Source organism: Bombyx mori, chromosome 19 (assembly GCF_030269925.1).
Source record: "Bombyx mori chromosome 19, ASM3026992v2".
In the NCBI taxonomy this organism is placed as follows: Eukaryota; Metazoa; Arthropoda; class Insecta; order Lepidoptera; family Bombycidae; genus Bombyx; species Bombyx mori.
In genome coordinates this window covers 3,238,683-3,261,906 of record NC_085125.1, presented here as the reverse complement: position 1 = coordinate 3,261,906, position 23,224 = coordinate 3,238,683, and the positions used below count along the sequence as shown (strand labels likewise).

The following is a 23,224-nucleotide window of genomic DNA, read 5'->3' as shown; positions in this document are numbered from 1 at the left end:
TAACCAGTTAACACCAGGTGGGCTGTGAGCTCGTCAACCCATCTAAGCACTAAACAAATAAAGTTAGATGGGCAGGATGAACGACCCGCCTGGTGATAAATGGTTAGATTAGGTTGGAGTCTCAATTTCGCTCGCGTGAATGCTTCGCTAATCATGGAATGTAATTAATTGTTATTTATTAGCGTATGGATCTATGCATTGATTTTTTGAGGCTCCAAATGAGATGAAGTCAACTTGTAGGCTTTGTTTTTGACTCCAATAATAAGAATAATTGTAACTATATTAAATTATCGTAATATTCAAGTTATATTAAGTTATAGAAGAATACGCAATGATTTTTTTTAAACTTTTTAGTGCATATTAATTTGTTTTGGAGTAGTTTTTTTTTGAAGGCGGTTTTTGTTTTTGTTGTAATTTTTGTTTTTTACATCTGTATTTGTTGCTGTTGTACAATAAAGGTTAAAACTATTAACAGACTTGTGTTTCCAACTGTTTAGTTCACAGATAAACAATAAAATTACGCGCTTTAGTTTTCAAGTACCTATTTATGAACTGGAATATTGGTAGTCAGAAATAGTTAAAATTTACAATATACCATTTTTACGTTACGATTTGTCGTCATCATAAAATGGGGTTTCTATAATTACGACGTACATAATTGGATTTATTTTTTTTCAACTTTCGAACAAAATTTGTTTTAGAATTAGATTTAAATATAATTAATTTGAAATTTCGTTTCGTATTATCTTTTATGAGAGAAAATCTTGTTCATGTTTCCTCTGTAGAACAGATTATTTTTTATATGGTTGTTAATTTAATGTTTTTTTTTATTGCTTAGATGGGTGGACGAGCTCACAGCCCACCTGGTGTTAAGTGGTTACTGGAGCCCATAGACATCTACAACGTAGACGCGCCACCCACCTTGAGATACAAGTTCTAAAGTCTCAGTATAGTTGTATTATGTTGTATGTTTGGTTGTTAATTCAATGTGTTTTTGCCACTGACGTGACTGCTAAGGATACAATTATGCTTTCCTGTTTTATATGATGTGGTTATTTAAGGCATTCACGTTACATTATCTATAAGCTTCGTATTTGCCAAACACAAGGCTGGCTGTGGACATTAATTTTTTGTCAACATTTTCATTAGAAATATTATATTATAAATATATTTATAAATTTAACGTTTGCACACTTGAATTTTCTTGCTGTTATGGTCACCACACAACACATTAAAAAAAACACACCTAAACCCCAAATATTCTGTAGAATAACGCTCATTATGTTGACTTCGGCCTGAGTCCGAATCCGAACCAAAGCTTAAACAAAATCCAAGTAAATTAAACGCTGCTCACATTAAAGTATTATTTGAGAACAACTAAAGTCATGGACACCACACGATATCGTAATGAATATCGTGTCTTACAGTGTAAAGTATTAAAATTGCAACACCCAAATCCGCCGATCTTGACATGGCGCCGGTCGTGGTCCGTAAGTTTTCGCAACATTTCATATTAACAGTGGGTTTAAGCTACCAGTTCGATAGTAAAAGCTCCTCTCCGTGAAGCGTTTTACACCCGCCTTACGCGGTATGAGTGGGGGCGCGGAGGAGAATAGAGCTTTTACGGCCTACTCATAATTATGTACAAAGTTATTATGTTTTAATTACTATATTATTAAGTTTTAATTACTATATTATTATGTTTTAATTACTATATTATTATGTTTTAATTACTAATGACAAATTAGATTTCTGTCGAAACTGATTTCGATCATTTCCATTTATTTTATCGTTTTAATTAAATCTCGGATATTAATTTAACATTTGATTTTATGTGCTTACGAAAAATTAATACATAATAAAATTATAATAATCAAAAAAATGTACAAAGATATAAATATATTTTCTTCGATTCTTGCGAATATTGGACACAAAACTACTTTTATAGATTAATGTAGTGTTTTTATTGCCATTATATTGTTTCCAACTTTAAAAATCGTTATATTGTTTCCAACGCTAAGAAAAGTTGAAACTTGATTATTGTCCGGAAACAATTTAATGGTAGTGAAAAACGCGATATTTTAATTGTAAAAATAGATTTAATTAATAAAGATGATTTGAACTCGCAGACAGCAATGCTTGCTATGCCCGCAACAAAGGTCACAAGTAGTAGGCAGAGGCTTGACTTTGCCCCTGGCATTGCTGAAGTCCATGGGCGACGGTAACCACTCACCATCAGGTGGGCCGTATGCTCATCTGCCTACAAGGGCAATAAAAAAAGATTAAACTCAATAACGAAATTAGAAAACGTAATTTGTGTTAATCTCATCACCTGGTAATCTTGCGAGTCCGCACCAGTCTAGGTACCGTCACTGTCCGTCCCTTCTAGGAAGCAGTAACACGTTCCGGCTTGAAGATTGGGAAGCCGAGTTTTGATGGGCGATAACATTCTGAGCTCATAAATTGACTTGGGCCAAAAGTAATTTGTCAAATTTTCCGTTGAAAGACGATTATGGTCACAAGATGCTTGCGATTTCGGCATATGCTCATCTTCAGGAATAGCTAGCGTCTTTGCGCTAATCAGCGTCTGATTTTTTATGATGACCAAACATTGACCAGTTTAACCCAGAATTTCTCGCCGGATCTTCTCAGTGGGCGATTCTGATCTGGTAGTAGATTCAAAAAGGCAGTGCTCTTGCTAGGCCTAGTGTTAGCCCTTAGGTTGAGCCCGTGAGCTCACCTTCCCATCCGAGCATAGCTGCAATAGTCGCTTAGGCTATCAGCGTTTATGTAGAAAAAAAGCTACTTTATACCGGCTACTTATTGAATTACTCTGTACAAAACAATTCAATTTTTAAATAATCATTTAGTATTTATAATAAGCTTCTGTTATACATATTAGGCCAGTTACAACCCTTCGAATTGAGTTAACACACTCAGTCAATGCTCATTTGTCAACTCTCTAATTAATCTATGACCGCACACCGCACCAACTGTGCAACTGAGGGTTTTAAACTTCTTTGGTCACATCTCCAGAAAAGAGCACTCGATGAATAGCCCGGTAGTCAAAGGCCGGGTGGAAGGCAGGAGATCACGCAGCCGCTGGATTGACCTAATAAAGAAGGCAACTGAGTCTACTATGGTCGAATGTTCTCAAAACGCTTCGAACCGCCAGATCTGGAAGCGCATTGCTTGGAGGGCGGTCGTCAGAAGCATGGGCGACCTAACGGGTGCTTCTGCACATACAGCGCCAGCGCAGCCACGACCGCTCTGACAAGAGTGTCCGACTGAGAAGGAGATGCCGCTTTAACTGTTCGTCTCGTGTGGCGACGTCCATAAAGACTTTTTAAAATGCTCGTCGAACTCGACAAAGAGGTCGACGTGCAACCTAATCCATGCATCAACCCGCTGAGTTTCTCGCCGTATCGTCTCAGTGGGTCGCGATTCCGATCCGGTAGTAGATTCATTCGCGAAGCAATTGCTCTTGAGTTGTTAGGTCTTCTTCGGAGGCGCTCGGGCAGTTGTTAACAAATCACTCCCCTCCTGGCTGAGCCTTTGCTCGCCCACCTGTCCTGGTGAAACTGGAAAGGCCTCCTCCGGGCCAACAGTAATCTTTCATTTATAAAAAAAAAAAAACTTTTTAAAATACATTGTAACAAGATCTTAACGATCTCTGATTACTTCACACTATAATTAAAGTTGTAACTTATTAATGATTTGTTTCATAAAGTTTTATTGATTTTTACATAAAACATTTACGACGTCGGGTGAATTTGGGTTGTGCGCGACCGCTGTTTCAAAATGTTGAATATACCAGTAATAGCTTACGAGGTCGCATGTGGCTGGATAATTTTTGTATATTAATTTTTTTAGGGAAATTCGAGAGTGTAATTTTCTAGCGTAATATTTTCTATGGTAAGCACGCCAGATAACTAAAACATTTTACGAAATGTATTTACGTAACGAAATAATTTAATGAAATAAACTAAATTATTTATAATTAAACGTCATTTTGAGTCAATATGACTTAATACTGACGCCGAATTCATATCTGAAGGTGGGGGGTGGAATTCATATTTAGTATTATTAAAACTTTGATGTCGTCGTGGCTTAAAAGATAAAACGCCCGGTGCATTCGTACCTGTCTAGCGATGCATCGGTGCTCGAATCCCGCAGGCCGGTAGCAATTTTTCTAATGAAATACGTACTTGACAAATGTTCACGATTGACTTCCACGGTGAAGGAATAATATATAATGTGTATAATAAATAATAAATGTTTGTGTAATAAAAATCAAATCCGCAAAATTATATTTTGCGTAATTACTGGTGATAGGACGTCTTGTGAATCCGCACGGGTAGGTACCGCCTATTTCTGCCGTGAAGCAGTAATGTATATCGGTTCGAAGGGTGGGGCAGCCGTTGTACTGTAAAACTTGAACTCATAAACATCCAGACTACAGACAAACTAGCTCACCACACGAATGTTTTCTCGATACGCGAATCGAACCCGCGACCTTTGGGGCAATAGTCGGGTGCGCCAACCACTGCACCACCGAGTCAGTTATTTGTTAGTAGTTTATAAATTTAACGATGTTAAAATTTCTAGAAGAATCTCTTGAACGATGTTCTAAAAATTCCTTTTGATCGTTAGAATTAAATAATATTTTGGCTTGACGTTTTCAAACACGTAATGTTTGAGACGCGTATGTTTCTCAACAACGGCCGGTGTGTTTTGTAAATTGATAAATGAGATTCGTTCGATCGTTACCGCGCCGAGTTATTATAAATATTAACTACATAACGTTTGTTCAGTTATGATGTTACGTATTGTTTTGGAATTGGCGAGCAATATCGATTAGCCTTTCCGTGGACGCTACATAATGTATAGTTAGCAATGGGAGCATTCGACTGGATACACGAATAATCCACGAATAATCGAATAATAATAATAATAAAAAACTGCGCACGTGCAACTTTGTGCACGTGAATGAAGTGAAACTTCTTTTCTGATGTGTAGTGTTATGGTTTTCCTCATTTTTCATCCTTAAATCAGATTGCTCTTGTAATAGGGAATGCTGTGTATAAGAGATGCGACATCTTCAACATTTATATTATATATATTTTAAGTTATAGATAGAAGAATATTTTTTATTTTTTTAAATACTTCATTAAAGTATTGGATGCTACTCGATGCTAACGCTCGCGCTGGCCTGTAACAGCTTTATTACGCGCATACGCTCGAGTGCCACGCATTCACTCTCGCTGTCTCTTTCTATTCCATGGTAGTGTTAAACATTTAACGCAACTTTGTTGGAAGTTGCATTAGAAGTTTCACTTCAATAATAAAAAGAAGAAGCACGGACTATGTTATACGTCCATAGCGAACGTATTTTCCCTGTTCTCTTCCTATCGCTTTGACACTTGACACACTAGCGAAGATTACAAAGACGAATTACAATTCTACTGGGAATTTATGTCTCATAGTGGATGGCGATATTAATATTCATCTCTGTGTGCTCTTGTAATCATTTACCATTATGATAGGTCGTGAGACAGTTTTGCATCTAAAAAATAAAATACAGTCAATCTAGTAGAGGGAAAACCTTTGGCTCGCAATGCCATTTTAAATCGCGATTCCGATCCCGCCGTAGATTCAGCGAAGCATTTTCCCAGCTGAGGCTAGTGTTAGCCATTCTCTCAGGTTGAGCCCCTTAATCGCTTAGACTACCAGCGAATAGGCAAAGAAATGGGCTCTTGCCAAGGAAGACGTTCGCAGTCTCTAAGGTTGAGTCCTGTGAGTTCGCCTACACTGGTGGCAGGACCTCTTGTGAGCCCGCATATGTAGGTACCACCGCCCTGCCTATTTCTGCCGTGAAGCAGTAATACGTTATGGTTTGAAGGGTGGGGCAGCCGTTGTAACTACATTGAGACCTTAGAACTTATGTCTCAAGATGGGTGGCGCATTTACGTTGTAGATGTCTATGGGCCCCAGTAACCACTTAACACCAGGTGGGCTGTGAGCTCATCCACCTACCTAAGCAATAAAAAAAAATAAAAAAAATATGTTCGTTGAAGCTAGCATAACCCCGACGATACTAGCAAAAGTGAGGAAATTTAATATTTCATGCTAGTGCAAATTTTCAAGTTAATTGAACGTTTTGAAGTCCATGAAAATAACGTTCAAAGATTCTGGGACATACAAACAAACATAAATATTAGATGACAAGCTATTAAAAGCACGTCATGCATATGTGGTTAATGGTTTTAGCATGATTTACGATTCCCTTGTCACGTTTTATTGGCCACAAATGACATAACGCGTCAAAAAGTTTACACGTATTTTTGGTAGTTTGAGAGGGAATTTAGAAAAATAACAGTTATTGGTTTCCTATTGCTTTCCCAACCTTGTATGTTTAAGGTATTGCAAAATATAAATGACATTATAATATATAGTTGTAAAATACAATTAAAAATGTGCAATATCCGTACGTTTTTATTATTATTTTAATTTGTTTTTTCTTAATAAGGTATTGTGTTAACGGATGTCCTTTGCGCAATGACAAAATAAAATTAAATAAATGCAAATTGTCTCTCATGTTATTTTGTTGGCAAAAGGATATGAGTTATTAATTATATTGGTCGTATGTTGAATATTATTATGTATATACTACACGAACATTTAAAACTGCATTGTCGATTTATTCGTAAACTAATTCTGGATTTCAGAGACATAAGGTCTGGTCCAGTTTATAAATTTTAAGCTTTTTATTGTTAAGTAGTCAACAGATCTCATAGACATCTACAACGTAAATGCCGTCACCCACCTTGAGACATAAGTTCTAAGTCTCAATATACAGTCAAACCTGGGTAAGTGAGAAAACTCTATAAGTGAGAGTAATAGCCAGGACCCGTCATTTTAAGCTCCCAAAACCTCTATTAGCGAGAAACAGAAACCTCTGTAAGCGAGAGTCGTTTTTCCCTCATGGACCTCCGTAAGTGAGACTCTACGTATCTATACCTCTATAAGCGACAGTCGAACTTTATTTATTTATATTATTTAGGAGGAACAAATTACAAAACAAATTACAAATTTAACATCTGCTATTTTATGACTCATTCTTAACTTTCGTGGAACTTCCTACCATTGTATTTGTATTATTTTCTCGTCAATATTTAAACTATTCTATTTAATGGAACTAAATAACGTTGTTATTTTATCGCATTCTTTTCGAATGGACACGTGTGCCTGTGTACCGTCCTGTTCGTCGTACTTACTCAGTTTATCGTTAATTAATTGCGGAGGAAAGTTCTGTTCTGCATCATGTCAAAACGGAAAATTAAAGTACTGTCATTAAGTGATGAACTTAAAATAGTGAATTCGTTTGAATCCGGAAAATCGCAAAATGAAATTCAGAGGGTGCATTAGTGAGAAACTCGGGTTAGTGAGAAACCTCTATAAGCGAGAATGAGATAGTGCTCCCTTGAACTCTTGCTTATCCAGGTTTGACTGTAGTTATAACGGCTGCCCCTCCCTTCAAACCGAAACGCATTACTGCTTCACGGCAGAAATAGGCAGGGTGGTGGTACCTACCCGTGCGGACTCACAAGACATCCTGCCACTAGTAAACAGCATATGTTACGTATAAACGTTGTGTTTGTGTTTTGAATATGTATTTTATAATAAACTAATGCTCTACATCACCCTTGAATGAGAATCTCTTAGGCATTAAGTTCGCCAACATACACTATTTAATGTTAGACGAATAAATAATGTGATATTGCGTTAATATTAATAAACTATAATTAAAAAATAACCACTGTTTTATAATGATGAAAATATTAAACAAATATGTCATTATTTTATTTTATTTTTTATTGGTTATTTGGGTGGACGAGCTCACAGCCCACCTGGTGTTAAGTGGTTACTGGAGCCCATAGACATCTACAACGTAAATGTGCCACCCACCTTGAGATATAAGTTCAAAGGTCTCAGTATAGTTACAACGGCTGCCCCACCCTTCAAGCCGAAACGTATTACTGCTCCACGGCAGAAATAGGCAGGGTGGTGGTACCCACCCGTACGGACTCACAAGAGGTCCTACCACCAGTAAAAAAAGTCATGTTCACATTTGGAACAATAAAAGTATGTTCAATGAAATAATTAAGAAAAAATGTTTTTTCAGGCAGCCAGTGCGTTGTTCACGCTGGACGGTCCAAAGAGTCAGGCCTTATCACGTCGTCTGGCCCGGGGCGAGCGTCGCCGCAGACGGTGTCGAGTAGCCCTGGCGGTGCTGGCGTTACTGCTGCTACTGGCGTCGGTGGGAGCCGTGGAGCTTATCATGTCGCGAGGACAGAGGGTCTTCGGAGCCGTCCTGCGATGACTTGCAGAATTTCTATCAGCCCATAGACGTTCACTGTTGGATATAGATGTCCCCCAAACCACAAAGATAGGTCTTGTGCTGCTTGCATCCATCGGATCCCCGCGAACCTTAATAGATCGTCGGTCCGTCTTGTGGGAGACCTGCCCACGCTACGTCTTCCGGTACGCGGTCGCCACTCAAGAACTTTCCGGCCTCAACGGCTGAATTATAATTATAATAATAATACCATCTCGAGAGGCTTGGTCTCAACAAAAAGTCGGTGGTGGCCCAGATGCAAGAAGCAGTCTTGCTGGACAATGCCCGTATAGTTCGCCGGTTTCTCTCCCAATAGTCCCTAACGCTCCGGCCGATTGTTGCCCACCTCGCGGAGTATGTCCTGCCGTCTTCCCAGGCGAGGCAGTGATTAAAACAATAATAATATTAATAATAACGGCGAGTACTTGCATAGACATAACCAAGTGGCTAGAATTATCCATCAACAACTTGCTCTGAAATATGGTTTTCTTGATTCTGCTGTATCTTATTACCAATACCAACCTCAACCAGTTCTTGAAAATTGTCATATTACGATCTACTGGGACCGATCTATTATCACGGATAGGTATATTGTTGCCAATAAGCCTGATATTGTGATAATAGATCGGTCTGCGCGTCCAGCATTGTTGGAAGATATCACCATTCTTCATGACGAGAACCTCGTGAAGGCAGAAAACAAATAAAATAAAATATTTAGACCTGGCTCACCAGACTACCGCCATGTGGCATGTTGATTCTTCAGTCATCATTGAACGAGAAGTTAAAACACTCGCACTAAGCTCACAGTTCCAAAGATTGTTTCTATCCAAAAAATCTATGCCTCTTTCTGCCTTCGGTTTGAAGGGTGAGGCAGCCGTTGTAACTATACTTGAGACCTTAGAACTTATATCTCAAGGTGAGTGGCGCATTTACGTTGTAGATATCTATGGGCTCCAGTAATCACTTAGCACCAGGTGGGCTGTGAGCTCGTCCACCCATCTAAGCTATAAAAAAATAAAATTAATTCTGAAAGACAGCCATCTTTAAATACGACACTTTAAAAACAAATTCATTATTTTGCGTGAATTTTCGGAGTGACAAAGCCATAAAATGATTCAGTTTATTAATTTAAACAAAATAATAAGACAAATTTTAAATAAGTAGGAAGAATGCTAAGAAATATTTCATATATCTAATTAAAATCTAAATAATATTTTTTTTTTTTATTGCCTAGATATGTGGACGAGCTCACAGCCCACCTGGTGTTAAGTGATTACTGGAGCCCATAGACATGTACAACGTAAATGCGCCACTCACCTTGAGATATAAGTTCTAAGGTCTCAGTATAGTTACAACGGCTGCCCCACCCTTAAAACCGAAACGCATTGCTGCTTCACGGCAGAAATAGGCGGGGCGGTGGTACCTACCCGTGCGGACTCACAAGAGGTCCTACCACCAGTAATTCAAGGAGTGACAGGCTATTTTCAAGGAGTGACAGGCTATTTGGTTGAAGCGACATTTTTGCAACTTAACAGGGAAGCCGTTTAAGGTTTAATATTTATTTGTAAAAAAATATCATAACAACTTCAACTTCTTCAACTTCTTGAACGAGATAAACTTAATTAAGTTTAATTAAAAATATCGAATTATTGATACTAATCTCTATATATCAAAATGAAGTGCTGTTCGTTAGTCTCGCTACAACTCGAGAACGGCTGGACCGATTTGGCTAATTTTGGTCTTGAATTATTTGTGGAAGTCCAGAGAAGGTTTAAAAGGTAGATAAATATGAAAATGCTCGGAATTAAATAAAAATAATAATTTTGTTTTCTCGTTGATATGTCCCACGTCGGACGCATTCCTTTTGTTTGTTTTAAGTTTATTTTATACAAAAGTTTAGGTCTTTTATTTATCGATTGAGGCACTACGAAGCCTGCCGGGTCAGCTAGTACCCAATAAAACGAACCTTTAATTGCAAAGATAAATGTCGCGTATTAATCGAAAAGTCGTTTAAGCCAAACAGCTTTTCACCCATCGATATGTGGATATGTACATGTACATCAGTCTCTAGTTCCCAAACTACTGGGACTCCTAATATGGGACCAAACAATTTGGCCTTGTTAATTTATTAACTAAAATCTGCACCATGAAGCAGTTAAGTGACATGATATTGTCACTATTTAGATATATGTATAACGTGACCATTTTTTTTTTGTCAAAGCGGAATTATATATTACAAAAGTATTTAGTGTTTTACAAGTATTTTCATATAGAAGATAGAATAACACAAAATAATCAAAGCACTAAACACAAAATGGTACCCTGTAATAGTCTGTACCTCTTGTTAAATTAGCCCATTTAAACTATTCTAGCTCTAAGTTGAATTGAAAAATAAATTTTTCGTTTAGTCTGTTTGCAAAAGGCGGAATTACGTCGCCCTAACTGGGGACAGAATGCCCGAATGTGGGAATGTCCCGCCCAAATCAGGAAGTGTGGTCACATTGTTCATGTATTATATATATAACACAGGAGGTGTTTTTCGTAGGTCAAGATGGTTATAATTATAATATTTTGATTGAAGTTCGAGAATTGTATATAAAATTGGTAATCTAAATAGTTTTGTCTTGTGATAATTTGTAAAATATCTAATTACTTTTTTGGTGCACAAAGTGCTGTTTTGTATTTAGAATGAAATTTATTAAAAATAAATATTGTTTGTGCGTGTTTTTTTTTGTTCATATACTTATTTTTTACCGTCGACAAAGTATGCACGAATACAATGTAAAACTGGTGATGCTGTGAATCCAGGCGGGTCGAAACCAATTCGGTGTGTAGCTAGAATAGCTTCTTGTCACCAGCGAATAGGTAGAGAAAAAAATATTCTTATGTCTTTTTTTTCTACTTAAGCTGATGGTCTAGAGAGACCATATCAGCTTAACCTTAACTAGTAGGTGAGCTCACGGGGCTCAAACCTGACAATGTTGCTAACACGAACCCTAGCAAGAGCCGTGCTTTGCAGAATCTACCACCGGATCGGAAACGCGACCCGTTGAGAAGATCCGGCGAGAAACTCAGTGGGCTGTGTTCATTGGGTTAATTCGCTCGTCGAGCCCTTCGTCGCAAGCAACGGGTTCGACGAGAACGATGAGAATCAATCGAAAGCCTCATTGAGAACAAAGAGAAAGTTACCCTGGATTACCTAGTCGACGTGCTTAAGATTTATCCATCCATGCATCTGCGGTATGGAAACAAACTCGTCTGTACATAACCATTGCTCCAATTGTCGCAGCTTGATGTGGTTTCGGCGATCTCTATCATGAACTACAGCTCAGTGAATATTTGATTTTTCGATTTCTCCTTTTAGCAGTATCTTCTTTATATATTGTAGTATTGAGATAAGTATATAGCCACCGGAGTAGAGTTCATCCATACTACCTGGAGCCACTGCGTCATCCACAGTGCGTTTTCAGAAGTCTTTTTCGCCACGTACCATCCGGCTATGGAATGAGCTCCCCTCCACGGTGTTTTCCGAGCGCTATGACATGTCCTTCTTCAAACGAGGCTAGTGGAGAGTATTAAACGGTAGGCAGGGGCTTGGCTCTGCCCCTGGCATTGCTGAAGTCCATGGGCGACGGTAACCAGTCACCATCAGGTGGGCCGTATGCTCGTCTGCCTACAAGGGCAATAAAAAAAAAACGATTTTCTAAAGGTTCTAAGGATTTGCTGCCCTTAATGGGAAACACAAGAAATAAGTTTAATATTTCATGATTAAGTACATGTGCTGTTAAGAGTATACAATGCATGCCAGGTAGATCATGAAGTTTAAAGGGCAACAATGGAATTGCTGCGGTAAAGAAGTGTGGAAGTAGTTAGATTCCTCTTCCACACATCGTCATTAAGTCTAATTCCATGTATGTGTATATTATAACTGTATAATATGTTTTTACTAGCCGGGGTCATTGTGAATTTAGTATTGACTGATTGACATTTTTATATTAAGTCATGTCGATTTGTAGAACTAGTAACGCCATCTATTGAGTATTAGCATAAAAATATTAAAACTTTAAAATATTACATTAAATGTAGATGTCATGTTATTTTTTTTATGGACCAAGTGTAAAAACATAGTTTTTTTTATTAAGTAAATCTATCTAGTGGTTTATTCCGTGATGAAGATGCAATAAACTTCGGATATGTGAGAAAAAATGATATCAAAAATACTTAAGTATAGGATGGCGCCATTATATTATTATGTCAAGAGTATATAGAGAGTTATATAGGAAAATTACAGTGCTTAAATAAGATGAGTGTTTGTAAATTAAGCGGTTTTTATTTCAATTCAGCTGATACCGATGCAAGATGTTGATAGTATAACGGGGAAACGTAACACATTTTTCTAAAAAAATATACGAAAAAAACACAGCGAAATTTACAATATATTTTTTAAAGATTATCGTACAAAGAATCGTTGGCACTCCGAACATTCTTTGGGTGCGATTTCTTCATGTTTCTGTATAGCTACAGTATTTATTCAGCGAATATAACCTCGTCCACTTTCTGGTCTTGTTCGTTAGTCGGCACCTCGTCGACAACTTGACAGTTAAAAGCCACTGCAACTATCTAAATTGAAAGTAATTAGGGCATTAGAAAAACAGATTTACCTATGACTAATAGGTAGGGCGAGGTCGTTTTGTCTATTATATTAATAATCAGACTTTTCAACTAAAATGTACTTGCCTACGTACCTAGTTGCTACCCTAATTTAAGCCATAGACATAGCCCACTAAGTTTCCCGCCGGATCTTCTCAGTGCGTTTCCGATCCGGTGGTAGATTCTGTGAAACACTGCTCTTGCTAGGGCCAGTGTTAACAACTCTCCGGTTTGAGCCCCGTGAGCTCACCTACAGGTCAAGACGAAGCTGAAATAGCCTCTCAAGGCTATCAGCATAGGTAACAATAAAAAAAAGGGAAGACATTGCTGTCGGTCTGTTTGTTTGTTTATCAAACATCTCTTAGAAAGCTTCATATACCACCGACTTCATATACCAGCGACCCACTGAGAAGATCCGGCGAGAAACTCAGTGGGCTGTGTCAGTCTGTATAGATGATTATTGCTAATGAGTTTTCTTTGTGCACAGAGAGAGCTGACAGTTTTAAACGTTAAGATTAATAGAAAATTAAACCGTGAAATCGGTTTCAATATAGCCTGCCACTAGTGAAGATCTAATGAACTAGTATAGATATTACTACATAACGAGAGACAAAGATAGGGTATACATAAAAATAATAGTTTAAAAAAACTAACAAAACACGCTTTTATAGAAAAACCAACTAAAAAATAGAAAATAAATTTTAATAAATTTGAATTAAAAATAGTGTAAGAAAAAATGTTTTTATTGTAAATAAAACGTGGGGTGCATGGTATCAGTAGTTCTAAATATTTTATGAACAGATGTGAGTAGAAGGGTTATTTTGATAATATCCTGAAAGGCACCCCATTTTTTGTTAGTTTATTTAAACTATTATTTATTTTTCATTTTTTATTTGAATTTCAATTTTTTCAATATAATTTACAATTTATTTTTTTAAATATTGAATTGTCACCGGTCCTTAATAAGTATACCAAATTTCGAGTTAATCCGACGTTTTGAAGGGGGTCAAAATCATGTTCAAATATTCCGTAACAAACTAACATACATACGTCTGAAGCTAATCAAAGCGTATTCAAAAATAAAATATTATACCTTTTTTTCTCATCTAAAATTGTAGAGCAGACCGCAACTGCTCATAAAAACTGTGAGACGCATTGAGAATGTGTCACTTGAGAAAGACAATTTCCAGTTTACCTTCGGAGCTGTTTCTGGATTGAGCCTCAAATTAGTGATGAACTTGTCGTAGTATCCACCTCCGTGTCCCAGCCTGTCTCCGGAACGAGAAAACGCCACCCCTGGAGCTATGATCAGATCTAATCCACCTGATTCCAGAAACGAGGTATTAAATACCACGTAGCGTATTGGGATGATTCATAGTGTAGTCGTACGCAAATAAGAATATTGTTAAGACTATCGTAAGCTTCCTTCTGCATGTAAAGTATACAAATAAATAAAAATTGGAGGGTCTGTTTGTAATAATAAAATAACCACTTTTTACTAAATGCGTAAGTATGTATGCCACAGTACATATACCAATTTTTTTTTGTGTGTCTGTCTGTCTGTTTGCCGGCTGGAACGATTTTGACGAGACTTTCACTGATAGGTAGCTAATGATATAAGGAGTATCTTAGGCTACTTTCTTTAGACTAGCTTCGCCCCGCGGCGTCACCCGCGGTACGACAATAACCGTGGGTAACATCGCGGGACTCCGCTATCTATACATATAAATAAAATAAGAGTGTCTGTTTGTAGTATTAAAATAACCGGTTTTTACTACATGCATATGAATATTTACGGTACATACACCAAAATAACATTTTTTACAATTTTTGTCTGTCTATCTGTCTGTCTGTCCGTTTGTTCCGGCTAATATCTGGAACGGCTGGACCGATTATGACGAGACTTTCACTGCTAAGTAATAGGAGTAATTTAGGCTACTTTTTTAGACTAGCTTCGCTCCGCGGCGTCACCCGTGGTACGACAATAGCCGCGGGACTCAGCTATCAATAATTAAATTTAATGTTTCCGAAGCGAAGCGAGGGCGGGTCTCTAGTTAACAATATGAGTAGAGATAAGGGTCATGTAAATTTTCTATATATCTTTGTTATATAATGTACGCAAATTAACGAAAAAAATGGCTGAAAATTACCTACACGAAAAGTGAAATTTCACAGTTTGTTAAAACGAATGTCTTTGTGATCCGGAGCGTGCTTAACGAATATAAATTATTCAAAAGGATCTTAGTTCTAGTTCAAGCGACGTAAACCAAATTACAGATGTTTATGAATCAACATTGAGGTTAAATCTAAACAAGATATACACAGACGTAATTTTCACTTGTTAAAACACCGTAGTGATTGCGCATCCAAATGGCTTAAAATTAAGAAAATAATCAGACTCTCTATTGGTGGTAGGACGTCTTGTGAGTCCGCACGGGTAGCTGCCACCACCCTGCCCATTTCTGCCGTGTAGCAGTAATGCGTTCCGGTTTGAAGGGCGGGGCAGCCGCTGTAACTATACTGAGACCTTAGAATTTTTATCTCAAGGTAGGTGGCGGCATTTACGTTGTATATGTCTATGGGCTCGGGTAACCCCTTAAAACCAGGTAGGTCGTGAGCTCGTCCACTCACCTAAGCAATAAAAATTTATAAATAAAAATACCTGTTTCTAGAGCATCGTCCCTGGCTTGGTCTTTCCCATGCTGAGATATCCCGTGTTTAGTTTTTGGCATGGTCTGCTCATCACCGGTCTCCAAGTGTAACATCCTCATGCGCCCTCCGGCGTACTGTGGCACGAAGGCCGCAGCCCCTCTGGCTTGGATGTGTTTGATTAGAGGAGCAGTGTCTATCTCATTTTCGGTGCTCATGTAGAGAGCAATACGACTTGATGATTTGTACCATGAGTGGTTGATAACCTGAAACAGTGGGTTATTGTGGTTCGCAAAAGACTTGTGGCCTGAATATGTTTTTTTTTTCCTACCTAAGCTGATAACGTTGAGAGGCTATTTCATCGTAACTTTAGCTTAGGTGAGCTCAAGGGGCTCGAACCGGAGTGATGCTAACACTGACCCTTTTTTTTTTTATTTTTTTTTTTTTTTAACGCTGGGGAATCCATTTACGGATACCCGGTCGAGAGGGGTAATAGACCGGGTTATGTCGGACTCCGGCGCCTCCAGAGAAGAAGAGGGAGAAGAGGAAGACCAAAGTCCTCCTCTTCTTCCAATTCCTACCGGGAGACTACGCCTTGAAAAAGGCGCGCGAGGCGCTGCGCGGCGTCTACCACGCAGGACCCGCCCCGCAAAACCGACTACCGACTAAACCCCATCGAGCTCCACCACTCCGACTCCACGACACCTACGGTACCGCACAATGCGCGCCGCAGGCTCGCCGTCGCCGGTACCCATCCTGACAATAGGACGGGATCCAATCCCCGGGAAGATCCCGCAGGACGTCGTCTCAGGAGACACCGTGAGTGGCGCATAGGAGCCACCTTGCGCCGCCTCACCACGGAACCGACAGCAGAGCACCGGGCGCCCCCGCACCCAGTACCCAACAGTCCCTACGGGAGATTAACGGGAGCATCGTGCCCGCGTCGCCCACCCCGCCTTCTTCGCTGAGGAGCCGAAGAGGGATTCCACTCCCTTTCGCGCTCCTCAGCCTCGCGGAACGCCATGACCAGGTCGCAAAATCTGGCCATGGCCTCCCACGAACTCTCGTCCTCTAGCATGCGGGCAATGACAGCCCGCAAGGAGAGGTCCCTCCCCAGCACCGCGATGAGATCTCGCCACGGGTGCTCCCAACGCGGGCACGCTTCGAGTGCGTGCTGAGCGTCATCATCCGGATGCCCGCACTGGTGACAACCCGGATGTGGCTCTCTCCTGCAAACCCTCCACAGGTACCTCCCGAAGCAGCCATGCCCCGAGAGGACCTGCGTAAGGCGGAAGGAGAGCACGCCGTGTCGCCGATCTGACCATGTCTCCAGCACGGGCACCAGGGCCTCGAGAGTGCGCCGGCGGGTGGCTGAGGTTTGATGAAGTTCCTCCAGCAACCGCTCCCTCCATTTAGCGTACGCCAGATGACGCGCAGCACGCCTCCACCGACTGACAGCCGACAGGCCGGGTGTCCGTCCCCGACCCAGGGACTGTGTCCTGCGCCGGTATACCGTAGCCAATACCTCGGCCTCGAGATCCCAAGGAAGGGAACCAGCGAGGGCGCAGGCGACCTCTCGGGAGATCGTACGGTACCCCCTGATGACCCTCACCGCGAGCGCCCGCTGAGCTCGGAGCAGCAGCGCCGCATTGCGTGCGGAGAGTGTGGGCGACCACACGGGAGCGCCATACAAGGCCATACTGCGCACGACCCCCAGGTACAGGCGTCGGACACCGACGCTGCAACCACCAACGTTGGGCAGAAGACGGACTAACGCACCTGCCATGCCCAGTAGCCTCGGAATCAACTCACCAAAATGGTGGTCGAAGCGCCATCGACTGTCCAGCACGATGCCCAAATATTTGAGCTTCGGCTGGACAGCGATCGATACTCCACCGACTATGAGCGTCGCGCCCGGAGGGGGTCCTCTCCGAACCGGGTGAAAGCATACGGCCTCAGACTTGTGGAGGGCCACCTCAAGACCTAGTCTCCGAATGCGGCTAACGACGGTGGAGACCGCCGCCGTTGCAAGGATCGCTGCGGTCCTGTAGTCAGCTCCGCGAGCCGTCACCAACGTGTCGTCGGCATAGCACACCACGTCGACGCCACGCAGGCCAGCACCGCGGAGGACCCAGTCGAAACCGATGTCCCACAGGAGTGGTCCCAATACCGACCCCTGTGGGACCCCGCACGACACCGTTTTTCGTCCCCATCCTCTTCTCTCGGGGAAAATCACGGAGTGGAGACTATTGGGGATGCGGTGAAACCGAAGTGATTCCACGATCGTGCTCCAGGGGATCGTGTTGAAGGCGTTGGCGATGTCAATCGACACAGCCAACAACACGCCCCCCTCGGAGCACGCACAATCGGAGAGATGGCGGACACGCAAGACCGCGTCCACGGTCGAGCGACCCCTCCGGAAACCGTATTGGTTAGGAGCCAAATCAGGCCCAACGTTTTCCAGGTGCTGGACAAGGCGATTAGCGATGACGCGCTCGAAGAGCTTACCGTGCTAACACTGACCCTAGCAAGAGCAGTGCTTCGCAGAATCTACCACCGGATCGGAAACGCGACCCACTGAGAAAATCCGGCGAGAAGCTCGGTGGGCTAAATCTGGTAAGTTTTTTTTTCTTTTATGTCGTTCGTGTAGGCCAGTGATCATCAAACTTATTTTTTTTAACGCTCCCGTTTGAAAATCAATAATTTTTCAGCGCCCCCATTTTTATACACCCCTAAAACTTAAAAACGACGAAGATGTTGAGTGGTTACTGTTGCTCATGGACTTCAGCAGTGTCAGGGGCAGAGCTAAGCCGCTGCAAGCCGTATCATCAAAGCATTTCGATCAAAATTCCGTAAGTATTATTCTTTTTTATTCCCATACGAGTTATAGGTTATTTCAAAGTTTGACGAGACGATATATGAACTATTAATCCTCCTCACGAAACTGTGATCTACCCGGTGAGATAAGATCCTCCTCGTGGCGGCTGCTTATGAATAATGCTCATAATGAGCATTTCTGAGCGTGCACATTTGAGAGAGGCAACAATTTGAATAATTTACATTTTTATTGAAATAACTGATGACATTATACTCGACACGAACATTTGCCAGTCCTCAAATGTAGCATATAAAAACCTGTATCAGTTAAGTAAAACCTGCTCCAGGTCCTACCTGTCCTGTGCCTACATGAATCAGGTATGCTTATACTGAAAGCACTGAAGACTGCCTAAAATAGAGACACGTGGAGACGAATTGTGCAGCAAATGATCAGATAACAGTCTTGGAACTTGGCACGACTTTCAGTAATGAGGATATCAGAGAACGAGGATGAGGAGACGATGTTTTATGAAGCCCTCAGCTATAACCAGCTATAATTGGCTGAGCATTTCCGACGGCTATACGACGGTTGACACTTCCGGCAGGCCTCAAAGGGAATTTTTACTGGTGGTAGGACGTCTTGTCGTGAAGCAGTCATGCGTTTCGGTTTGAAGGGAGCCGTTGTACTGTAAAAACGGAGACATAGAACTCATGTCTCAAGGTGGGTAGCGGCATTTACATTGTAGATGTCTATGGGCTCCGGTAAATCACGAGGGCCGTGAGCTCGTCAACCCATCGCAGCCATAAATAAAAAAATAATATAATTATGTCGCTTGCGTTTTACCTTTTCATAAACAATTTGAGATTGTCTTTTTTTCTCTTCATTCGTCAAGGCGGCGATTTTAGCGGCAATTTCGTTACGTAGCAAGGCTTTGGCAGGATTTGGTTTTATTGGACTCATTCTGCCTCCTAGTTGCACTGTAACAAAAACAGTACAGCTTAGAAGTTAATATATGAACCATTATTGGTGCTCACTGGAGATATTAATCAGGAGATCACCTTTTGTAAACATGAGGCTGAAATCTTAACTCTATTGGAGAGAGTCTCCACCTTATTCTTCAAATTGGTGCTGCATCACTGCTACGTGGTATTTCATTCGTTATTATTGAAGTGAAACTTCTTTATCGGCGTTGGAAAAAAATTTACCGTCACATTTTTCGGTTACGCGTCACATTTTTCCGTTACGCGCCATCTTTTTTGTATTCATGTCTATGATAATAAAATCCTTTTGTTTAAACTTTATCTAATTTAACTTTATTTAACCAATTTCTAGAAAGTTGCATGTAGATCATTTTTCGAAAAATAAGGCCATAAAGAAGTTTCACTTCTTACGTGTGTACACTAGTACACGCACACATTTTTGTCGTATGTTATTATCTTAAATAACGTATCGTCAATAGTTTAATATTCTTGAAATAATTTGTATGAAGTCAGATGAATGTGTTTGATCATCGATTGGAATATGACCCCATCCTCTTTGACCTAGTACTTATAACTAAACTAAAGTAAACAAATTCTCATTCTATTATCTAACTTTCGGTGTAATGATTTGAGTACTGAACGCTTGCCTACGTTTGCCGCTAGGGGCGCTGTTCCAACTCCATACAAATTTGAGTTAACTTTTACGCTATGGAGAACGTTAAAAAACTCGCACTAAGGAAACTGACGATACGCCCTAAATAAAAGGGGTATATTTATTACAGTTAACCGTTAAATTAAGTTAATAAATTAAGTAAATTTCGGATTTTTTGGATTTCGCCATACACTCTGCAGATTGTAAAATACCAAAGTGTCGTGACACGGTAGTTGAGAGCCGCTGACCTAACTCATGGGGTGTCAGCGAACCTTTAGTAAAATTATACTCCTTTTCCTTTTCTAAATATGAATTCATTGAAAAAATTGCATGAATATTTATATGATAATTTTTCATCGTCTTAGGTAGGTTTAAATCGTAAGAAAAGTAATTAATCTGACCACAATTCGAACTCAAAGTACTAACCCAAATTCAGTACCTACATACTAGACTACAAATAATACCAAACTTTAAAATGTTTTGATAAAAAAACAAATGGCTGATTTACTATTTATAGATTACACTTAGAGACAATTGTTATTATACATTCATTAAAATCGTTGATACTGTTAATTTAAAACAAGGAATAAAGTTGATTTTATAACACACTTTTGTTTAATCAAAACAAATTGAATAATTGTAAGTGAGTTAATATTTCCAATCATATCTACGTAAAACACGTACCAAGATAACACGAAGAAAGCCACTTTATGTCGACTCCAAACTGATACTGAACATTCACAAGTCAAAATCATGAGAATCGTTTTATTATCAAATCGTGTTGATACGGAACATGACCCCGACATAACCAAAACAAACATAATTTACTTGTCTTTACATGTGCGTTTTGTGTTGCGAGCGCCATCTTTTAGTTTGAATAAGAACTATTTGAAAAAGGTTTCATGGATTGCTTGCTTCGATCAACAATAGTTGTTGATCGAAGATTGCTTGCGACTACTGCCGCCATCTTGTTTTGCTAAATGAGGTTTGTTATCAAGCATAGCTATGTTCATTGTTCATAGGTAATTTATTAAAGTTGTTTATTAATAAGTTGTTATTTTACGGAGCATGCGTGAAATTTCACTGCGGTATTTGTCCTTAAGACCATTTTGTGCAACATCTATCTTAAATAATTTTAGCTGTGAAACGTTCGAATTTGGGTTCTGAAGATTTCAGTTTTCTGTAAAAAAATGTCATTCTTTTTATAGTTTAGATAGGTCGACGAGCTCACAACCCACCTTTCGTTAAGTGGTACAATAGGTGGCTCACAATACCATCCGGTAGTAGATTCATTCGCGAAGCAGCTACTCTTGAGTTGTTTGTTAGGTCTCCTTTGGAGTCGCTCGGGTAACTGTTATTGAATCCCACCCGTCCTGGCTGAGCCCTTGCTCGCCCTAGTAAAACTGGAAAGGCCTTCGGGTCACCAGTAATCTCTCAAACATAAAAAAACTGCTCACAAGATGCCCTACTGGTGGTACAACAGACTTTGGAAAAGAAAACCGTTCGCCTAATATATCTACTCTGACCATCTCTGTATATTTCGTAACACCTGCACTGTTTAATTCGTAACAGTTTGTCAAAAACACCATTACTCCAGCATAAAGAGTTCCATTGCCACTCTCTGGTCCATAAACTACGATTTCTTGTTTATTATAGCAGATATACTCGGTCTGGGTCATATTATTTACCGTGATTTTTCCCTACCTATTCGCCGGTCGCCAAGGGACTAAGTATTCCAGGTATACCGTGATAAAAAGTATATGAACACATACTTTCGCGTTTTAAACTAATCTTGTGCAAAATTTAATCTAAGTCAGTTCCGTTCTTCTAAAAACGTCGTAAACGCACCTTATTTCAGCACGAAATTATAATAAATAAATAAAACATGCTGAAGCAAGCGTTTTTTTTCGTGTTTCTAATTTATTTAGGCACGTGTTTTTATGATTCTAAACTCGTCGGATTCATTTCAGTCCAATGAATAAATTATAAATCTACAAATGACTGGCGGCGGAATAGGGTTGTCGTATCACAAGATTATGTGGAGCGATTTTATGTTTTTATGGAGTGTTTAAACCTGAGTCCGTTGACATGTACGTGTATGACGTCACCCACCGTGACACGTCAGATCGAAGTCTCAATTGGATTGCCTGACCATCTTCAGACGAAACGCATTAATGTTTCACATTAGAGGCAGGGTGGTAGGAAGTTATCAGTAATTACCGTAGTTTACCGTACAGTAATTACTCTTTGATACCATAATGAGCCACATGAGACAAACCTCACGCTCCGCTCAGTATGAAGCTCGATTTGAAAGTGTTGCGGAAATTCTGTATAGCAGTTGTCCTACCTTAAAAACCTTAAAACTTGCAAAGTCGTTTCTAGCCCATGTATCGTCTATGTACAATCACCCTAGCGCCCTCTAGTAAACGCGCGATCAAAATGGAATAGGTTTTTTTATGAATGAGGGATTACTGATTGCCCAGAGGCCTTTCCAGTTTCAAAAGGACAGTTTTACTGGTGGTAGGACGTCCTCTATGTCCGTACGGGTACGTGCTACCACCCTGCCTATTTCTGCCGTAAAGAAATCCGTTTCGGTTTGAAGGGTGGGGCAGCCGTTGTAATAAATATACTGAGACCTTAGAACTTATACCTCAAGGTGGGTGGCGCATTTACGCTGTAGATGTCTATGGGCCCCAGTAACCACTTAACAACGGGTGGGCTGTGAGCTCGTCCACTCACCTAAGTAATAAAAAATAAATAAGAAAAGGTGGGTAAGCAAGGGCTCAGCAAAGAGGGGATGTAATATGTACAAACGTAACAGGCTCATTCAAAGTGCCTAGGCTGGCATCTCCTAAAACCGCTGCCCCCACTCACCTCAATATGGGTAAAGCCGTCTCTGGCTGCGCAACAAAAAAAGCCTGGATGATGCGATTCATAACAGACCTTAGTAGTAGTAAATTCGAGATTACAGTCGCACATTACAAGACCAATATAGTGGCTAAATTTTTAAAATTAGAAATAGCGGTTTTCAGTGACCGCCATCTTACACCATTTTTGTGGTAGGAATCGGAATTAAA

General features: G+C 40.1%; 2 protein-coding genes across 8 annotated transcripts in view; one reads left to right on the top strand and one right to left on the bottom strand.

The window, feature by feature from the left end:
* Nucleotides 1-11,123, top strand: part of LOC101738462 (uncharacterized) — a 53,649-nt gene extending 42,526 nt beyond the window's left edge. For both annotated transcript variants that reach the window (XM_038017778.2, XM_038017779.2), the window contains exon 6: nucleotides 8,186-11,123. In XM_038017778.2, the coding sequence (XP_037873706.1) occupies nucleotides 8,186-8,383 (198 nt within the window). In that variant the 3' untranslated portion in view covers nucleotides 8,384-11,123. The remainder of the gene's footprint in view (nucleotides 1-8,185) is intronic.
* A 1,585-nt stretch (nucleotides 11,124-12,708) lies between these two features.
* LOC101740948 (5-formyltetrahydrofolate cyclo-ligase) overlaps nucleotides 12,709-23,224 on the bottom strand; it is a 28,504-nt gene continuing 17,988 nt past the window's right edge. For 2 of the 6 annotated variants that reach the window (XM_062673920.1, XM_062673922.1), the window contains exons 2-5: nucleotides 19,359-19,643; nucleotides 15,711-15,963; nucleotides 14,244-14,371; nucleotides 12,709-13,018 (exon numbers count right to left, since the gene is read on the bottom strand). In XM_062673920.1, the coding sequence (XP_062529904.1) occupies nucleotides 12,926-13,018; nucleotides 14,244-14,371; nucleotides 15,711-15,963; nucleotides 19,359-19,475 (591 nt within the window). In that variant the 5' untranslated portion in view covers nucleotides 19,476-19,643 and the 3' untranslated portion in view covers nucleotides 12,709-12,925. Of the gene's footprint in view, nucleotides 13,200-13,610; nucleotides 14,372-15,710; nucleotides 15,964-19,358; nucleotides 19,644-20,831; nucleotides 21,023-23,224 lie in introns of those variants that run through there. The other 4 variants (XM_004932715.5, XR_009975646.1, XM_038017586.2 and 1 more) reach the window with 4 other exon arrangements.